General features: G+C 31.8%; 1 protein-coding gene across 2 annotated transcripts; it reads right to left on the bottom strand.

Moving 5' to 3' along the window:
- Positions 1 to 13,819: 13,819 nt before the first annotated feature.
- LOC149177689 (transcription factor MYB14-like) lies at positions 13,820 to 18,352 on the bottom strand. 2 transcript variants are annotated; one of them, XM_089423455.1, is made up of 3 exons: positions 16,822 to 16,986; positions 15,500 to 15,629; positions 13,820 to 15,257 (listed from the first exon to the last, which is right to left on the bottom strand). In XM_089423455.1, exons 1-3 carry the CDS (start codon positions 16,826 to 16,828, stop codon positions 14,477 to 14,479), a joined length of 918 nt encoding a protein of 305 aa, XP_089279581.1. In that variant the 5' UTR covers positions 16,829 to 16,986; the 3' UTR covers positions 13,820 to 14,476. The 2 variants fall into 2 exon arrangements, with proteins under 2 accessions (XP_089279581.1, XP_089279580.1); XM_089423454.1 differs by having other exon boundaries at positions 13,821 to 15,257; positions 16,845 to 18,352.
- Between the last annotated feature and the right edge of the window lie 3,112 nt (positions 18,353 to 21,464).

Below are 21,464 nucleotides of genomic sequence, written 5' to 3'. Positions count from 1 at the left end.
CCTCTTCGAGGGGGCAACCTCCAATAGAGCAGAGCTCGATTACAAAACAAGACACGATACTCCTCGCAGGGAGTCTCTATCCTTTATATATGACTCATACATGCAATACCACGGGCTAATACCGTGGGTTTTATTAATACCATCTATCTAATACTACCGCCCATTTGTAACTAACTGTGGTCCCGTCATTAATTGCGGGTTAACCACTTACAAATATTAATATGGGCTTTATTGACTCTTGACCATGACGTGATCCCATGACAAAAATAAGGGGGTTAGGGTGGGACCCTAACATAGGAGATAAAGGCCCTTTGCAGAAACATATCAAGATAGGGAAAAATAAAATCAAAACACAATATGCCTTTGTGAGCCCAAGATAGAGGGCCTTTGCAGAAACATATCAACATCTGGAAAATAAAATCTAACACAAAAGAGAATTATTATCATGATATTAAAAGGATAAAGTATCCTATTAATGTCATAACCAGTTTGGTTTGTGGGAGATGACATGTCCTTTTGAAAATTATATATTATCATGATATTAAAAGGACAAAGTATCTTATTAATGTCACAGCTAAATAAGGTAAGTTCATAGCATTGAAGAAGCCATGCATTAAAAATAGCCCAATATCTGATGAAGGTCTTGTGACGATTGCCAGCGGCTTCCCTAGCCTTATAAAATTAAAGGTGAAAAGGTGTAAAGCAGTAACATCCAAAAGTGTCTGTCAGGTTCAGAAAAAAAGAGCCTCTCTAATCGTTGTTGTCGATGGTGGTTCACAGACAGCAGGAGAGGATGATCAGAGCAGAGTTAGATCTACATGCTTGGATATGGTAGCTAAACCTTAATCTTCCCAAAGAAAACTCATGTATGTGAATAGACAAGGAAAATAAGCATTGGAATCACTTGCAATAATTGTTTTTAAAGTGCCTCCAGAATCACGCCATGAGCTCCAGAAATTTTCACAGAGAATCCTAAAATCTCAGTGGAAGTATAAAACGGATAAAACTTCTAAGAAATTCACACTCGGTGGAAATGACAACATTGATGTCTTGTCATTAGGTTGTATTTTCATGGAATTGATGAACATACAACATAAAAGGGACCAATGGTTGAAATTCCCTTGTTTTCAATACCAGTCACTTTAACTGAAACAACCACAGGATGGTCTGTGTCAACAAGTAGTGGGACAACACCATGTGCTTGAAACAAAGGATTCCCTACAAATAACACAACATTGTAGACCAAATTCCTATCAAATACAACTAAATATTTAGTCGTCTAGAAACCAAAGTTAACTGAAATTTCTAGTTCCATAAATTGTTTGCTTCAGACATCTACATACCCAGATCATCAAGATATGTAATATTAACGTGTTATTGAGTTCCGATAGAAATCTCAGCAACATGAAATGTTGAAATGGAATTTTACAGAATTCATAATGCATATAAAAGAAGGAACTGTTTCGTCTGGCTTCGATTATTGCTGAAACCGATTTCATGACCCAAAAAGTATCTAAACAATTCTGAGTTTTTAAACAATTCACACTCATCTAATATCCATAATGCATATAAAAGAAGGAACTGTTTGGTCTGGCTCAGATTATTGCTGAAACAGATTTCATGACCCAAAAAGTATTAAAAAATACAGAGTACAGAGTAAATACAATCAGCATGATGCAACGTAGAGTTCAAGAGAGCAAGGAAATTTAAATAAAGTTTGGAAAATTTTTTCTGATGGAAATTCCAGTGAAAAATAAAATTTTTGTACACCCTATAGCCCTCGTCGAAACCCTTCTCCCTTCTCTGGAGGTCTGCCACCCTCCTCTGCAGCAACTCTGTTGCGCCCTCCTCAACACCCGCGCCCTCCTCTGCATCAAACGCGAAAACATATTAGTTATTAATTAAACAGTTGATTTCTCTCCAATCGTCTAACATTACATCTAACGGCTACGATTAAGACAAAGACATTTGGGGGGTTCATTTCAAAGGGAAACGCCTTGCGGCGTAATTATAATCATGAGTATAATATGCATTAATGTTGTGTGGTTAAAAATTTCAATATTTCCCTTAAATGTAGTGAAGGTTGGTCAATGTATTTCCTACATTTTCTTCTTAGTGTTCTTTCAATTCTATCTTGGTCTCATTTTCTCTCTAGCCTTCTCTTATACCTCATCTTCGTTAACTTGTTCCTAATCATTTTTCCTTTTTGAGGTTTTTAAGTTCCCCATTATGATTGGTGATTGAAATGTGGTTTGATATTAGTTTTACCATTATTATTAGTTTTTTATTTTTTCCACATATAATAACTAGGAGATAGTTAGGTTTGGAAAAGGGTGTTTTTATTTTTATATTTCTTCATGTGAAAAGTAATTAAATTTTTAGATTTCTTAAGTTACATAACTAATTCTATTGAAATATTTCCTTAATTATGGTATTTCTTGAAATTTTATCACAAAACCTCCATCAAACCAATAAACCATGATATATAATCCAATAAATTTGAACTATTTCACTGTTTAAAAGTTGAAATCCGAGCTCTCTTCTCCAATTTTTTTTGCAAATGAAACCCCTTCATCTCTATCATGTAAGTGCTTGAGTTTGATGTGAGTGGATTCATTATTGAAGTGTATTCTCACATTTTTTTTAATATTTACATGTTTATTTTATAATAAGATTTTTTGAATTTTAATTTAATTATAAATAATTATTAAGTTAATGGTAGAGATTTAACCTCTAATGAAAGTTGATATAATATTGAAAGTAGTTTTGCCTTTTTTTCCCTTTTAATTAAACCGATTAATTAAAAAACATGTCATATGAACACGCTTGATATAAAATGAGTTATGATTTTTTGGGTATGTGATATTGATTAACTATTTTATTGGCCCATGATATTGTAAGAAAGCCTACTTACATATTAAGAATCTCCATGGTAAAGTGGGGGGATATCTTCATGGTTATATATATATATATATATATATATATATATATATATATATATATATAGTAGTAAATAACAATAATAAAGCTACAATTTAGTTAATTTTTATGAATTTTTTTAATTTTATCAATGTGAGATGTATGATAAAGTAAAGATTTTGATGTTTATCATGGATTGATGTCTATGTACAACTACCATCCATTTAATGGTTGAACATAACAACAAGAAATGATAAAAATAGAATCTAGAAATTCCAGTTTAATTTGTCCTTGAATTAAACTGAGAATTACAATCGAATTCTATTCTCGTAACAACTTGTAATAGTTAACTAGAGTGAGTTGACTTAGTTAACTTGGGAAATTTGAGTTGGAAGTCTTTCTGAAGTCATGTATATGTCCTCCTATATTATAGGGGTCCAGGATGAGTTAAGTATGAGTAGTTATTAGTTAACTCAGTTTACTGAGTTAAATCTAGTTAAATTAGTTCCAAACTATTTGAGGAACTAATAGTGAGTTAACAGTCAGTTGATGCATTAATGCACTCAACTAGTGCTACTCTAGTTAACTGAAGATTCCCTCATCACAAGCTCATGCATGTCGATTCTGAGAAAGACCCAGTTGAGACTAGAGTGCAGGGACAGTGTACTATTTGTTGTATAATTTTCTGAGTTGTACAGATGGTGCATGCAATCAGGAACTAAACCTAGAAGGGATTGCACAGTTATGGATGAGGAATTTCCCTTTAAATACAAACTAGTTCTCTAAGGAACTGTGAAAAGAATTAGAAGCTTGAAGGCTTGGAAATTTGTCTAAGTATTGGACAAAGGAAGTCATCAGGCAGAGGATAGGAAATACTTGTGCAGGTTAAGCTCAAGGTTGAGCATAGCATATTTATTTATCCAAATTCTTTGACCAAGGGCACAAGGAAATAGGAACTTGGAGAGCTAGAGAATTGGCTAAGTGTTGGCCAAGAGTTTGCTTGTGAGTTGGAGATTGATTTTACTGAGTGTTGGGATTGTTCTTGTGAGAAAAAACATTGTATTATCATCTTGGATTTCTAATTAATGCAATACAAATAGTGGGGTTTTGAGCTATGGCTTTTCTCGAATATTTATTGTCTTATGTGCCATTGATTTGTCTTCCTCTTGTCGATTATTATTTTCATTGATATTTATGGGATTCCACTATAAAGAGTAGAAGCATATTCTTATCTCTTGCTTTAGCAAATTGCATTAGCTTATGAATCTACAAGATTTTCTACATGGTACCGGAGTTGAGAACAATATACTAGAGGAGATTTCAAAGTTTTGAGTTTTGGGCCGCAAGTTTGCAGAGAATATTTGAATTTTTTTGTGAAAAATTTTCAGAAACAAATAGAAAATTTGGATTCTTTGTGAAAAATACCTAAATTAAAAAAAACAATCAACCGAATCAGAGTTCGAATGAGGGAGATATCGCTGATTTAAAATCAACTATTTTTCTAGAAAATTTCGTCATAGTGGGACAAATGAAACAGATTGGTGTGCTAGCCAAGAACCTGTATTCTCTTGAGGTTCAAGATGAATGCAAAGCCTTGAGGAGCAAGGAAAAAGTTAGAGACTTGGTAGTTTAGAGGGAGAGTAAATTACCTCTCAACATGTAGCCCCAAAAGAAGCCTCCGAAGCAACTTCAAGAAGTTGTGGAACAACCACAACTAGAGAAGCTATGAGGAGACTGAGTGGAGAGATCCAATCAAGTAGAGAAGAAGCAGTCTTAGAGGCAGTCTCAAAATTAGTCTCAGAAAATTGTGAAGCAGCCACAATTGGAGAAGCCGAGAGGAGACTAAGTGGAGGCATCTAGTCATGCAGAGACCTCCAATAGGGGGGAATTTTGAGCCAAGTGGGAAAATGGATCACATGCAACCATACCTCCATGTGTGAGGTGGGGCAATTTGAAGTAATAGTCCTAAGAGAGCTAAAATTGGGCAGGGTCCATTGAGTGGTTTTATCTCATGGATTGTACCTTGCTATGGGAGCCCAAAGTACATAGTAGCGGGAGGAATGAGTGGGATTGATGCAGTTAGAGATCAAAGTGACAGAGGCTAGAGTTGTCAGATACTGAAGAATCATAGAGAAGGGTTGAAAACAATGCAGAAAGGTAGAGTCAACAAAAGAGTAGAGTTTTCAGTCAACAGAGGCAATAACAGATAGAGACTTTGATGGCAGAGGCATCATTCTAATTCAGGTTGGATGCTTTTTTTGTTTATGGAGTTGCTAGAGCAACAACACTGAGAGAAGTGTTGCTTGTAGAACATTCAAAAGGTTCAGGATTGGGATTGAGTTGAATTCCTTTCTTGTTGAGAGGGAGTGTTGAAAATAACAAAAAAAAATGATAAAAATAGAATCCAGAAATTCCAGTTTAATTTGTCCTTGAATTAAACTGAGAATTAAAATTGAATTCTATTCTCATAGCAACTTGTAATAGTTAACTAGAGTGAGTTGACTTAATTAACTTAAGAATTTCGAGTTGGAACTCTTTTTGAAGTCATGTATATGTTATACCTATATTATAGGGGTCCAAGATGAGTTTAGTATGAGTGGTAATTAGTTAATTTAGTTTACTGAGTTAAGTCTAGTTAAATTAGTTCCAAATGGATCTAATAGTGAGTTAACAGTCAGTTGATGCATTAGTGCACTCAACTAGTGCTACTCCAGTTAACTGAAGATTCCCTCATCACAAACTCATGCATGTTGATTCTGAGAAAGACCCAGTTGAGACTACAGTGCAGGGACAATGTACTATTTGTAGTATAATTTATTGAGTTGTACAGATGGTGCATGTAATCAGGAACTGAACCTAGAAGGGATTGTGCAGTTATGGATGAGGAATTTCCCTTTAAATACGGGCTAATTCTATCAGGAATTGTGAAAATAATTAGAAGTTTGGAGGCTTGGAAATTTGGCTAAGTATTGGCCAAAGGAATTCATCAGGCGTAGGATAGTAAATACTTGTGCGGGTTAAGCACAAGATTGAGCAGAGCATATTGTATTTATTCAAATTATTTAACCAAGGGCGCAAGGAAATAGGGACTTGGAGAGCTAGATAATTGGCTAAGTGTTGGCTAAGAGTTTTCTTGCGAGTTGGAGATTTATTTTACTGAGTGTTGTGATTGTTCTTGTGAGAACAAGCATTTTATTATCATCTTGGATTTCTAATTAATGCAATACAGATAGTGGGGTTTTAAGCTGTGGCTTTCCCCGGATATTTATTGTGTTATGTGCCATTGATTTGTCTTCCTCTTGTCAATTATTGTTTGCTCCATGTTTATGGGCTTCCGATGTAAAGAGTAGAAGTAGATTCTTGTCTTTTGCTTTAGCAAATTGCATTAACTTGTGAATCTACAAAATTTTCTACAATAATTTTATGGCCACGCTAGTATACTTTTAATTTATTTCCTCAAACGTATATTTTTTTTTTTCAAAATTTTAAAAGTGTTCAAAGAAACATAAAAATTAGACAACAAAAACATTATAAAAAAGAAATACATACTCCATGGATCTTCTTATTCTTCTTAAAAAAATATTTTGTCATTGAAAATACAAAGTTGTATAACATGTAATTCAAATATTAATTTATTGGGTCTCTCTCTCTCTCTCACTATATATATATATATATATGTATATATATGTGTATGTGTATGTGTATGTGTATGTGTATGTGTATGTGTATGTGTATGTATATATATATATATATATATATAATCAAAATGTTTCTATTAATTGGTCAAAAGAGTACAAAGTTGTATAACATGTAATTCAAATATTAATTTATTGGGTCTCTCTCTCTCTCACTATATATATATATATATATATATATGTATGTATGTATGTATGTATGTATGTATGTATGTATGTATGTATGTATATGTATATGTATATGTATATGTATATGTATATGTATATGTATATGTATATGTATATGTATATGTATATGTATATGTATGTATGTATATGTATATATATATATATATAATCAAAATGTTTCTATTAATTGGTCAAAAGAGTACATCGAGAAATGCTTAATGGAAAACTACTCCTAGCCTCATTCCTACTAGACTTTTTGGCGAGGAGATACAAGAAAAAATAGACTAATAACATTAATAAAAAACTATTGGATTGCATGCAAACAACCAGAGAAACCAAAACAATCCCAATATCCAAAATCCGCCCATCTAAGTATCTGCTTCCCTAGAATTGGAGCATCTCTGTCATTCTTATTCCTCTATGGTTAGTGGAAGGCCTCATGGATATGAGTCGCCATATGTTCCATCATCCCCCCAATTGGTCCTATTGATCCTAAATTCTCTTTTGGTCGTGACGGAGGGAGGATAGTCTGTATAGCATTTTCCACTAATTACATTGCAAGTCATTCATGAAAGTAATCAACTTGTTCTAGTCGTCATGGTGAGCCTTAATTAGCTGATCCATCCTTAAGGTAAGTTGTCCTCATTGATATTCTAAGAAGTCAAAAGGAGGACGAAGGTCAACTTGGCTCAGTGATTGGGATCACGGTTGGCCAAGTGCCTCCCCCAGATCCCATTGGTTCACAGGGTGTCGAGATCCATCACCCCTTGGACCCACTCCTTTGCACGCTTTCCCTCGCTATCGCAACATGAGACTACCCACTGTCATTGCACTCCAAGGTTTCAATGACTCCCACCACCTTAGAGCCAACCTGATGCATGAAGGAAGAGATTGTTCCAAGAGCCAACAATGAAAAATGTACCACCCTCAACGTGTCCCCAAAATGATTTCAAATACAGGGGGATACTGGTTGGCAGGACCATGCCTTATGAAAATTCCACTCCGACTACCAATACGACCACCGTACCAAGGCCCTAGAAGTGATTGTGACATAGAGCGATGGTGCCAAACTACACAACATAGGTCACAGAACACACACCCTCCCCAGGGAATAAAAGAGCCATAAAAAAGGTTGAAACTCACAAAGACGCCCCAAACATAAAACTATAGCCCATAATAGGGTGTGGAAACCTCCCAACACAACAATTTGTCTAACAAAGTACTAAATCCCACCAAGGTGAACCAAACACTAAGAAAAAATATTGACTGAGTCAAAGAAATTACCAGAAAAGAGTGGAGGCATCCAAGGGCATTGCCAGGGAAGAACTTTCCCTTCAAGGCCAACTCTCCTCTCTATCTAATGACTTTCCTCTAGACTGATTCAACCAAGCACAACCCAGGGTCCCAAATAAAACTCTATAGTCTCACCAACTTGGTTGAATAAGTTTTATTTCGCCACTAAATACCCCAAACAATCAACACTATTCTAGAAGTGGGGAAGGGCTTGGCTAGAGAGCCTCCCTTCGCACTTGTATTAATTGAATCCCCAACACCCATCACTTTCATCGCTTGTTGATTACCATTGATGCTTATGCTCTGAATAAGAGTAGTTATATCCCAGAGGACTTCAAGAACCAACGACTAATTTCAACAGTTAATTCTAGGCAATGATCCATCCATGCTATTTATTCCTTAAGATCGATTGATTCTTCACCTTATCCTGAGGATGAACCACATTAGTTGGTTCGAAACGTCAACCAAATCCTAATAATGTGATTAATCCGAAAGAAATCTATCAACCTTCATCCACTTAGAAGCAAAATTAATGCCCCTCATATGTTTTCCTATTGACATTGCTACCAATATTCCAGGGAATTAAACTTTCATCAATCACCCTAAAAACAAAACTCATTTATTGATTTTTCATAACTTTTACACCAATACATTTTAATTAAATTCTTTTTTTCACATTTAAATTATTGTAAACTAGAGAAGAAAAAATTAATAATGCAAAATTATATAAAATATATTTCTCACACATATTTCTCACACTCACAAAATTACTAATACTTTAGTCACACAATTACTAATAATAACAAAGTATTAGTATATAAGATATTAATCATTTGTTAAATTTTCATGAAATTATTGAAAATATTATTCAAATATTTAAATAATAAATAATAAAAAAATAAAATAAAATTATATATATAACAAAAATTAATATAAAAAATATTAATAATTTATTAAATTTAAAATTTTGAAAATATTATTTACATAATATTTATAAGAATGATACAAAATTATATATATATATAATTAATATTTGAATTACATTTTATATGGATTTGCGTTTTGTGAATTTCCCGAAAAGTTAAAACGTAATTTTTGTTCTCAATATTTAATGTGATAGGGTTTTGTTATTGTATTAATAACTAGGTCTTATCACTTTAAATATCGGGAACAAAATGAAATTTATAAAATGCAATTTCAATATTAATTTATTGGATTTTAATATATTTATTTAAAAATATTAATAATAATAATCACAAAGTGTCACTATATTAATTATCAAATATTTGTTAAATTTTTATAAAATTTATAATAAAAAAATTATAATTAAAATTTATTTTTAATGTTAAAGCCAAATTATACCATAAAAATATATGAAATATAGAAATATATATGAAATTATGAATCTTCTTTTAATAATATAATAGAATCGAAAATATGAAAGTTTAATATAACACACTTATGAATAATATGTTTATATATATAATGAAAAATATATCATTATAAATTTAGCTAATATGCACATCTATTAAATTTGATAAAAAAAATTAGTCCTTTCTATGTACACTTTTTTATCTATTAAATTTGATAAAAAAAAATTAATCCTTTTTGTGTACGCTTTTTCTTGAGTTTTAAGATATAGACACTCTTTAATCTTCAAAGAAATTAAACTTTTCAAACCTGATCACTTATACATTTAAATAAATGTATATAAATATATAAAAGTCTTTTAAGTTATATAAATATACAAATTTACTTAATTGTCTCCTCATGCATTCCTAGTTTCTCCTTATTCTCACACCAATGATCATTATATTATATGTATTCCTAGCTTCATGTTTTGGGAATCATGCTTTTTTAGTATCTATTTAGTAGAATTGTCTCGAGTAATGGGATGTTGTGATGTTTTAATTTTTTATTTTTAAAATTTTAAAGTCATTAATATTTTATTAATTTTAATTAAAATAATAATATTATTATTTTTTTTTTTTTTCGTAAAAATTATATATAAAGAAATTTTTTTATGTAATTTTTATTAAAAGATTTTGCTTAATTCATTATGGATCATAAAAATTTAAAAAAATAAAATAAAATTAATCAATTTTAATTTCTTTCACGGTAACCAATTCCCTTCTGAAAATTTTATGGAAATTAAACTCCCTATAAACCAGCGAAAAAAATTCTTGAGATCAAGTTCCATATAAACCAGCTAAATATTTTTTCCCTGCTTTCCATGATTCAATCGGCAAGGTGGGATTGTTTATCGAAGTATCTAGTGCCTGCATGCACGGACTTTCGTTAACTGCAGAGACTCGCATTGTTACACCATCGTACGTATGAGCATGCAGAAGTCACTCCACGTTCCCTGTCCTTTTTTTCCTTATTTTCATATCTTTCAAATAAATTGAGTCCACCTCAGAGTACAATAAAAATTACTGTTTGCCTGACTTCTTTCCTACTATCAGGTTTAAACTATTATTCATAAATATTCTTTTCACTGATATATCGTTTTACCATTGAGTTACCGTTTTACCATTGAGTTACATGCTCGTTTATGACCCAAAAAAAAATGACCATACAATTACAGAAAGTGCAGATACTTCTTAAATGTTTTCAGACTTTCAGTTGTTATAATATAAAACTTTTAACTCGCATTACGTCGTCGTTCATTTGATATAACTCCAAAGAACGTGCGGGGGACCGTTGAGCTGGTAATCAGAGATTGAAATGGTGGAAATTTGAGAGATCTAGTTTTAAATTTCTAGTAGTAATTTAGGTTAGAAAGAGGAAAAGAGGAAAGCAAGTTATAGTTCTTTATAAGTTTACTAATATTTACGTGTCAAGTTGTTGTTGGTTTTTATTATGTTTTATAATATAAATTAAATGATTGAACTGAGAGACTAGTTTACAGTTCAGTGTAACGATGTTTAAGTTTTCTGGTCTATTTTTGTCTTTTTAAAATAAAAATAAAAAATAAAAATTATGTTTTAAATAGAAAAATAATATCCACTAAAATTAAAAAAATGAATATAGTGTAAATTAATTAGAAGTAAAAAAAAATGTAAATCAATTCTTTGAAAATCTATGTTAACTAATTTATGTCACTATCAACTTTATATATAGAAAAAAATTAGATTTTTATGATTAAAATTTTTATTTAGTCTTATAACATTTAAAAGTACAATTCAAACAATAGAAAATAATACAATATATTTTACAATATAAAAGAAATTATATAATTTTTTTTATCCCTCTCACCTCATGTTACATCATGTTAGATTCATAATAAATATATACTAATTTAATCAAAATTTTAAATGTCAAAACGGCAAAAGACTAAGAAAATTGGATAACACTGTCATGTTCTAACACCATGAATAATATAACTTCAAGACTTATTTGCACAGTTTACGAAGAAGATTATGATATAAATTATAGTGGATTATCAAGAAGACTATATACATAGTTTGTGGTTGAGGAGAAGTTAAACATTATTTATAAAATTATTTATCATGCATATTTTAGAGGAGTTGTCTATAATGCGATTTTTTGGAGATTTCCTGCGGAAAAAATTGAGATTAAATCTTGATTTGTTGCAGTTAAAATGGTTTTTTAACTGCATATTTAGATTCAGCACCCTGAAAAACCCATGGGACGCGAAACTAGCTATCAAACTTGCGATTCCAATAAATCGCTACCGGATTTTGACTGGAAAAACCCACTGGAAAGGCTTCCAAAAAGTCGCATTATAGACAACTGCTATTTTAGATACAGAGGGATGAGTTTGCACAGTTTACGAAGAAAATTATGATATAAATTATAGTGGATTATCAAGAAGACTATATACATAGTTTGTGGTTGAGGAGAAGTTAAACATTATTTATAAAATTGTTTATCATGCATATTTTAGAGGAGTTGTCTATAATGCGATTTTTTGGAGATTTCCTGCGGAAGAAATTGAGATTAAATCTTGATTTGTTGCAGTTAAAATGGTTTTTTAACTGCATATTTAGATTCAGCACCCTGAAAAACCCATGGGACACGAAACTAGCTATCAAACTTGCGATTCCAATAAATCGCTGCCGGATTTTGACTGGAAAAACCCACCGGAAAGGCTTCCAAAAAGTCGCATTATAGACAACTGCTATTTTAGATACAGAGGGAGTGGGTTGTCAGATGACTTAGGTGAATTTAAAAAAAACATTTTTCACTCGGATATATTTACACACTTAAATAAAGAAAATTTAAAAACATTTACTATCAATCTGTATAGACCATATTGTTTATCTTTATTTTATTTTCATATGATATTGTTTATCTTTATTTTTAAGGATATTTATTAGCAATTTGCATAGACCATATTTTCTTTATTGAAGTTTATGTGATTCATATATGGTTTATGATTTGGATTGATGATATATTTATTAGTTGGCCAACGGCTTTACTTAATAGACCATATTGTTTAACTTTACTTTTATTTTTATACTATATTGTTTATCTTTATTTTTATTTTCCTATGCACATAAAATATGATTTTTTATTACTATATATTTTACTCTACTCTAACTATTTAATTTTTTGGTTGTTTTAAAATATATAATTTTTATTTTAATTTTTTGGTTGTTTTAAAATATATAATTTTTATTTGTTTTATTTAAAATTTTTACATAGGAGTTGTTTTTAGTGTGATTTTTTTTTAAATTTAACAAGAACTGTTAGTGTATTTATTGCCAAAAGTGGAGCATGCTCCTATTACAATTTACAGTGGCTTTTAAAAACTGAGTAATGAGAACAAGGAATGTAGTGTATTCTCCTATGCTTATATTAAAAAATTCATTGAATTCTTTGGCTATTCTTGTTTTCTGTCTTACATATTGTCTCTGAAAGAGCAAATTCTATGGCCTTATCCTTATGTTTTTCAATTTGTTGTTCCTTCTTCTTGTTGTTCCTTTGGCCTGCTGTTCCTTCGGATGTTGTTCTTTCTGCTCCTATTCCTCCTTTTTAGTGTGATTTTTTGGACTTTGAGGTTTTAGCAGAAAAAATTGAGATGAAATCTTTAATTGTGTTATTTAAACTGTTTTTTTGAGTGTATATATGGATTCAGCACTTTGAAAAACCCCTAGGACACTTGGATTGTGTAGGGGTCACCCATCAAGCTTGTGATTTGGATAAATTCGTGCCAAATTTTAGTGAAATTAGACTGAAAAAAACCCAGCAGAAAAATTTCCAAAAAATAACATTAAAAACAACTAATTTTACATATATTTCTTGAAATCATAAATAAAATCATACATTTTTCTAAACATAAATTTAAAATAAATTACACCATTATTTATAGATATATAAAAAAACCTTAAAATCATAAATTTTTCGAAACATAAATTTAAAATAAATTGCACCATTATTTATACATATATATAAGCCTTATTTTGCCTGATTAGGTAATAAATTGCACCCTTGTTTATAGATATATATAAAAGCCTTATTTTGGCACTGCATAATTTGGTAAGATCAGAATTCAATATCTAACTTGAAATTAATTGTTTTCGAATAAAAAATTGTATTTTTAAATTCTGATTTAATAGTTGTAGTAATTTGGTCTTCACAAGTCTTGAAATCTATTTTAAAACAAAACTATATATTAACTTTCTTAATTCCTACTCATAACCACCCACAGAATATATATATATATATAATATCAGAAATTATACCATTACAACATATTAGTGGACGAAAATGTTTATTTATACCCAAAAGAAAAAAGAAAAAAAAGTTCCAGTGTATCCCTTCATACACAGTGAATTAAAATGTTTATTTATACCATAAAAAGTTCTAGTGTATCCCTTCATCCAGTGAATTTCTCGACGACACAACTTTAAACCATCCATCTCACAGCTTATTGACACGTTGGAGCTCTCCAACATAAATATGCCATATTTAGCACAACTTCTTCTGTAACTTCTGAACGTGAAAGAATTTCTCTGCAAGGCAATCAAGTTTATCTTCCATTAGCCCTCTTTTCCTGAGTGCCTCATAATACTTACAATTTACGAGAACTGTAATGAGTTGCACTTGACTGATATGAGAAATTGCAAGATATTAACAAAAGGTATAGCAGTAGCCTCTCTGAATGCATGAACTCCTGAACCAGTGTTAACGTCGCCCACTTCAGGTCTTTCTCAGAAGATTAATGTCACAGATAAGCCACACTTAAAATGATACAGCTGAAGTTTCTTCAGATCATAAGAGATATATGTTGTCTCAGGGATTCCACTCAGTCACTGGATTAATGCACTCGGAATCCATGGCAATAGTAATGGCTGAATCTAAAAATTCACTACCATAGTTCCCATATAACCCATATGCAGAGGAGAATCGAAATCTATTTGCTTCTCCTTGGTCTAAAGAGCATTCGGCCTCTGCAATCTCGATTTCACAGAGCTTTGGTAGATGCATTCTCCCGGTACCAAAGGCTGGATTAACCCAGAGTCTGAACTGTGGGATAGACAGCCAGCATTGGGGATAACAAAGGTGTCTAATTGATGATTTGTGCTTTGGTAATTGGGCACTGCATCCATTCCAAACTGACCCAACTCCATAGGATTATTTTGACCTAAGAATGGGTGTTTCTCTTGATCGAAACCCTTCAATTGTGATGAAAATGTGATGGGGTCAGACATGATTTCAGGTTGGAGAAACTTGTTTTCAAATTCACTGTTCTGGGACTTGGAGATTTGATACTCATTGAGAGCAGTCAAACGCTGGAAGATATCATTTCTGAAATCATGGGCAAAGATGGATTCATGCAATATCTCTTCATGGTCAGGTCTAATATAATCTGCATAGGAGGGTCTTTCCATCCAAGTACCACCATGAATAGCATAATATGGTGAAATATTTGCATTTCCTGCACAAAATAAACTTCCCATGTAATTATCAGGTACTATTTCTCTCATATCTGCAACCCTTTTTAGGCCATCACGAGTATCTGATGCAGGGAATCCTTGATTGACTAATGAAGCAGACTTCTCCTGTAATTCTTCACCACTGGTAGCTTGGTTTAAGAGCTTATGGGCCTTTAGATCAACTCCCTGAGCCATCAGTTTCTTTTTTATACAAGAATTCCAGAAGTTTTTCACTTCGTTGTCTCGTCCAGGTAAATGCTTTGCTATTTGAGCCCATCTACACACACGGGACCTCATTGGAGTAAGAGAAGTATAAAAAAAGGGTCTCAGTGAGGTCATTGAAACAGAATAATAGTACTAACATGACATGGTATTAGATATACTGACTGTCAAAGTGACCCTATACTGTTACTATATAACAGATCTCATTACATATAGAACTTTGTATAGAACTTTATGAATTTATAGAATGTTACAACGTGAATAGACTGCACCAGAGGCATTCATCAGATGTATTACCTATTTCCAATAATTTTATGAAGATCAATAATAAGTCTTTCTTCTTGTAGGGAGAAGGACCCTCGCTTTAGATCTGGTCTCAGATAGTTGATCCAGCGTAGCCTGCAACTCTTGCCACAGCGTTGTAGACCTGCAAATAAGGACATTTTACTCATCATTTTTCTTGCTCCTCAAACACCTTCATATATAAACTAATGATCACTGCAAATACTAGAGATATGAAAAACCTTGCAGTACATCATCTCACAGCCATTTTTTAACAAATTGGTATTTGTATGATTCTATTTCATCATTCAAAAGCTAGATGTATTTTACAGGCTCCATTCACCAGATCCATAATCACTCATAAGCAAGCTATATGTGTTCTAACATCCCCTTTTCCACAGTGCACAGAGATATGGAGGCAATCCATAAACACAATATATAACCATCAGTCCAAATAGGTTTAAACCCAGTTCAGATATGATTTTCAGAATGAAAAGCTAGAAATACATATTTTGATATATCAATTTTTGATTTGGATGGTGATTTATAGGAACTGTAATTTATGCATATCTGAAACACAAATTTAAAAGAATTTTGAATAAATATCAATTTATTGAGTAGAAATACACATCATTATAAAATGAACTTATAATATAAGTAAGGTTATGACTAAATATAATAAAATAATAATATTAAACTAGATAAACACCAAATATTTAGACACTGATACTTTAAGATCTTGCCATCTTCAGAAATATTATCTCCTTATAATTCGAACAATATAATATTAATATAAATATATTTTAATTTAATATATTAAAGATCAAATCTTTTTAAAAAAATTTAATCTTTTAATAATTGTTTTAGGGAAAATAATTAAATTTCCTATCATAAAACACCTTTCTTCAGAGAAGAAAAACTTAAAATAGAAAATTTTAACCTACATAAATTAATCTGCTAGAGCACTCATAACCTCATAACTAATTATATGAAATGAAAAAACATATAAAACTGCACTTCATATACTACAAAGTAAAAATAAGTATCTTCCAATATGTGGATATATGCAATTTAGTGTTCCAATATGTGTATATGTGCAATTTAGTGTTCCAATATGTGTATATATGCAATTTAGTATTCCAATATGTGTATATATGCAATTTAGTATTCTCTAATATGTGTATATGTATATAAGAATAGGATAAAAGTAGTATCCAAAAACTAGCTGTGTATATATACAATTTAGTATCTTCCAGTATCAGTGTATATGTATATATAGAATATGGTAAAAGCAGTATACAAAAACTAGCCCAGTTCCACTGGGTTCAGTAAAGCACCTCGCATCTCTTAGCTCAATCACCTGCTTGCTTGGGAACGACGCTCCAGCAGCCATGGCCATAAGCGGTAACATATTTGATCAGCTTCTCATCTTCTTCCGGAGACCAGAGGCCCCTCTTAACCTTCTGCTTGTTGCAGCAGGAATGGTGTCCCATTGACTGAGTGCCCTGGATCAGAATTAGTTGTCTGCACAGAACCCAATACTAACCAGAGCTTCTAAAACGCCTTAATCAGTGACATAAAAGAGAATCAACAAAATCACCAGATATCAATTGACCCACTAAGAGAAATTCATGAGATACCTACTCCTCAGAAATAAAAGCATGGAAGGCAAATCTCAAGTACATATATTCCAGAAATTGATGACGGTCATGTGCCTTCGCTATCGACAGCAGGCACAATTAATGACGTTTGTTTTTTTCTTTCTGATGATTCAAACCCTAGGCAAAACCCTCCATACCAGAACTTACCCAATTTTGGGCCTAGATGATTCTCAGGTGGAGCCTATACGTGAGAATCGAACCCGGGCTATTTAAGGTAAAGTCCCGAGTCCCACCCACAGTTTTAGGAAGCCTTTTACGCTTATTTAAGGCGGGGATTGAGGTTGACCCAGCTGGCCCACTGCCGACAGGCGGCCCTGAACTGCTAGAAGAATCCCATCTCAGAACCGACCCCTCCGGCGTTCGTTAAAGCGATCCCACACACAGTGATTCGATGGCGAAGGTTAAACAACCGGACCCCAGCCGTATGAAAGCAAGACCCTGTACATTCAAGTGAACGACTTTATTGTATTTATCCTCTTCGCAAAGGATTTTCAAACCCGTGGGTGAACCCAGGAAAAATAAATAAAAAGTACTGATAGGATACTATACAAGAAACAGAGTCCTATGGAATAAGTTAAGAGTAAGAATGCTCTGTTTCAGGTAAAAATTTGACCATAATCACATAGAAATTTCAAATATTATGACAATTACACCATGATTGAAGTCCAGAATACTCTGTTTCTGGTAAGAATTTGACCATAACCGCATAGAAATTTCAAATATTATGACAGCTGCACCGTGATTGAAGTTCACTGTCTAGATAAAGTTCCCAAATCCTCTTTGACTGTCACAACTCTATTATAATCTTCCAAGTTCAAGAACCATCAGAATTTGACCATAATCCAAATCATGTCTCTGAAATTTTGTCCAATCTTGAACATCATCAGATCTTGAAAAATGGACCTAATTCAAAATTTGAACTTCCTGTAACATCAAGTTCCCAAATTCCTGAGAGGAGGTGCACACAGACAGGGGACTGGTGTTAAGTAAAGAGACTTACAGCGGGGTCAGAGCAGTTTTGCCCGGTGGCAATTTTTAGAAGTTACGAGGATAAGCTACAACTGCAGCAAATGCAGATTACAGTATTGCATGCGGCCAGTCTAAAAATCAGAGGCTTCAGGGCTATAGCCATGGCTGCTTATAGTAAGTCTGGGGAAATAAATGTGTCCAGTCCTTACTCGCCCTCCAGTCCCCCTCTTAATCCACTTCCTTCCACCACATTCAACGCTACATTCTGCACGCAATCTTTTCTTCATTTAATGAAGTGAACGTGGCCACCATCGATGGTTTTTCGTTTTGTTATATGCTGTTACAGTTACAAAGGAAAAGGGAAACCCCACGCAAATGATTACAGGGTACCATAGACGAAAACAAAAAGGAATTCCAAACGAAATATGTTGTGTAGGTGTGGGAATTAAAAATTTGGTGGAAATTTGTTCAATTTTTTTCTGTCTTTCTGTTGCAGGCGATATCAACGATGTGAATTGGAGACTGAATCGTTGAAGATACGTGCCTGCGTAGCCCTGTAACTTGATATATCATTATTAGGAGCAGTACATTCATTTGAAATTTATGGCGTTGTACCAGATTTATAGGCTCACGTCTTTTTCTCATAATTAAGTTGCTGTCTGTATTCTTAAGAAAACTAAATGCATATGGATTTATATTTCGGAGCTGTAGCGTTCTGATTGATGGCTTCTACGTGTGATTCTCCATGCAAGCAATTACTGGTAGGTCCCCTCGTATATATAAATATATATATCACTGTTTGCTGCAAATGTTAGGAAAAGTTTCCTTGTGTATGTGGGATAAAATTGTGTAAAATATAAAGGAAACCCATAGTTAATCATCAAACAACTAATATACTCATTCATTGGTCTCACTAATCAGGAAAAAAAATATCATCCCAGAAGTAAATTAACATAGTCACATCAAACAACTAATATGCTCATTCATTGGTCTCACTAATCAGGGAAAAAAAATATCACCCAGGAAGTAAATTAACATGGTCACATATGCCTATAGGAAATAGTAAGTGCGAATAAAGAGAAACGTTGGGAAGTAATTGCAAAAAATCTCTGGGATTGTACACAGTCACCATTGATTTTGGAGTTCATAAAAAGAAAGGAAATGCCATTCGTCAATATAAAGTCACCATTAATTTTGGACTTAATGAAATGGACAAGGTATGTGAGTAGAAACAGAAATTTAGAAAAAAATTCAGAGATATATTAATATAGAATGAGAATCGGGTTTTGGGTAGAGGGTGATCAAGTACTCTGTTAAGACATTTTTTGAAGTTATATTTCAATTCTCTGTTAAGGCACCACTTGATGTGAAGTCATGGTTCAATTCTACGCCCCTATTCTGGTGATATATTGGACATGATGAATATGTAGTCATGCTAATCTTACCAACAAAAGAATAAATATAGAATGAGGGAAAAGAGAGGAAAGAGGGCAACGTATCAAGAACACATGCTAGGACTTTATCTAAAGAGGGTTATTTTTAAGTGATTAAAACATGGTTATTATTTGAAGTAATTAAGGTATAAAGTAGGGAATACCATTAATTTTATTTGTTCTTTGTGTTGAGAAATACTCTATAACTTAATGTTATCACATCATTTAAAGAAAAGGTTATTTTTTTAAGTGATTAAAACATGGTTATTATTTTAAGTAATTAAGATATAAAGTAGGGGATACCATTAATTTTATTTGTTCATTGTGTTGAGAAATAATTTATAACTTAATGTTATCACATCATATTACATTTATTTATTATTATTAGTATCCATTTTTAAGGTCACGGCCAAGCCAAACACCAAATTGGTGTATAAGATCCCCTTGTTTGTGGGACAAGGGACCCACTTCCACGACTGCTAAGTCTACGAAGGCATACATACTCTACCCGCCTCTGGTTTGAACTAGTGACCTCTTAGGAGGAAACATATGCTCTTAACCATTAGGCCCACTCAAGATGTATATTAACAAACACACTAAAAGAATACTTATATTAACAAATTAAAAAATAATAATAACTAAAAAAATATTTAAAATCTTTAATTTTGATCTTAATTTTAAATCAACTTTATATAAAGATATAAAGTAATTAAAATTAATAATTTACTTTTTAGTACAAGGGAAATGTAATTCATTTGCTATTTAATATGGAGTTGATAAATGGCATGTAAAAATAATATGCTTGGTATTATCTTGAGTTTAATTCATTATATGTTTAATTGCCATGTAATATTTAAAATAAAATTATATTAATAACATACAAATATTTTAATGAACCATAAGTAAAATATTTCAATATCCATATTAAATAATATAATTTTATATCAATTATATTTTTACCTTTTTTTTTTATATAATTAGAGAGGGGGGAGGAAGGTCCACATGGGAAATTTGTAATTCATTCAACATGTAACATTTAAAAAAATGTCAATAACAAAAATAATTCAATATATATGTATATATAAAGAAAATACTCTATGAATATATGTTTTCTACTTCCAAATATGATAGTACAATAGTAACATTTTAATATGGAGAGTGTGAATCATAAATAAAATATTTAAATGTCTACTACATATTTTATATATAAAACAAGTGAGAATAAAAAAATTATTATAGTTAAAACATGGGTGTTTCTCAAAATCATCATAAATTCATCTTAACTCTAGATCTACCAAGTCTCCAAAGAAATCAATGAAAGTGCAAACTTTTCTTCAAATTTTATACTCACGAAGTTTTTATAAGTTTTCATTTTAAAAGATTGGATCCCTCTTAAAACTTAGTAAAAAAAAAATTATGATTAAATATTTATACCACCATTCTCTACGCATATAATTTAAAAAAATAATTAATACACAATGAAGTGTTAAAATTTTTATTATTTGAAAAATATCTCTCTTCTTTATTTAATTGCCAACCTAGAAAAATATCTTTTTCTTCTTTATTTAATTGCCAACTTAGGTTAATTCATGAAATCGATGATTTAGAATTAATCATTTAAAAGGTGTATCATTTATTATTAGAAAAATTTCTGTCTTCTTTATTTAATTGCCAACTTAGGTTAATTCAGTAAATCGATGATTTAGATTTAGTCATTTAAAATGTGTATTTCATTTCTGCCATGGCTTTTCCTTGGTTAAGTGTTACCTCTCCTATTCATTTTTATTGAACTTTTGAATCTTTCTTCATGTTCAAGATTTTGGGAACTTCCTTAACAATAGATTAAAGAATAATTTTATATATATTTCAGGTTAGTTACAAATCAAATACTTTAATTTTTATGTGGATTTCATGTTA

This window comes from Pinus tabuliformis, chromosome 4_1 (assembly GCF_031772625.1).
Source record: "Pinus tabuliformis cultivar Carrire ecotype Pingquan chromosome 4_1, CPIR1, whole genome shotgun sequence".
Taxonomy (NCBI): Eukaryota; Viridiplantae; Streptophyta; class Pinopsida; order Pinales; family Pinaceae; genus Pinus; species Pinus tabuliformis.
This window is presented reverse-complemented; position numbering and strand designations above follow the sequence as displayed.

What these genes read in the sequence shown, in the direction of transcription:
- LOC149177689 (XM_089423454.1), bottom strand. Translation starts at nt 16,977, where the DNA reads ATGGGACACCATTCCTGCTGCAACAAGCAGAAGGTTAAGAGGGGCCTC. An exon ending in CGTCGTTCCCAAGCAAGCAG is followed by an intron (nt 15,630 to 16,844) that starts GTGATTGAGCTA and finishes CCTTATTTGCAG; the next exon opens with GTCTACAACGCTGTGGCAAG. An exon ending in CATAAAATTATTGGAAATAG is followed by an intron (nt 15,258 to 15,499) that starts GTAATACATCTG and finishes CCGTGTGTGTAG; the next exon opens with ATGGGCTCAAATAGCAAAGC.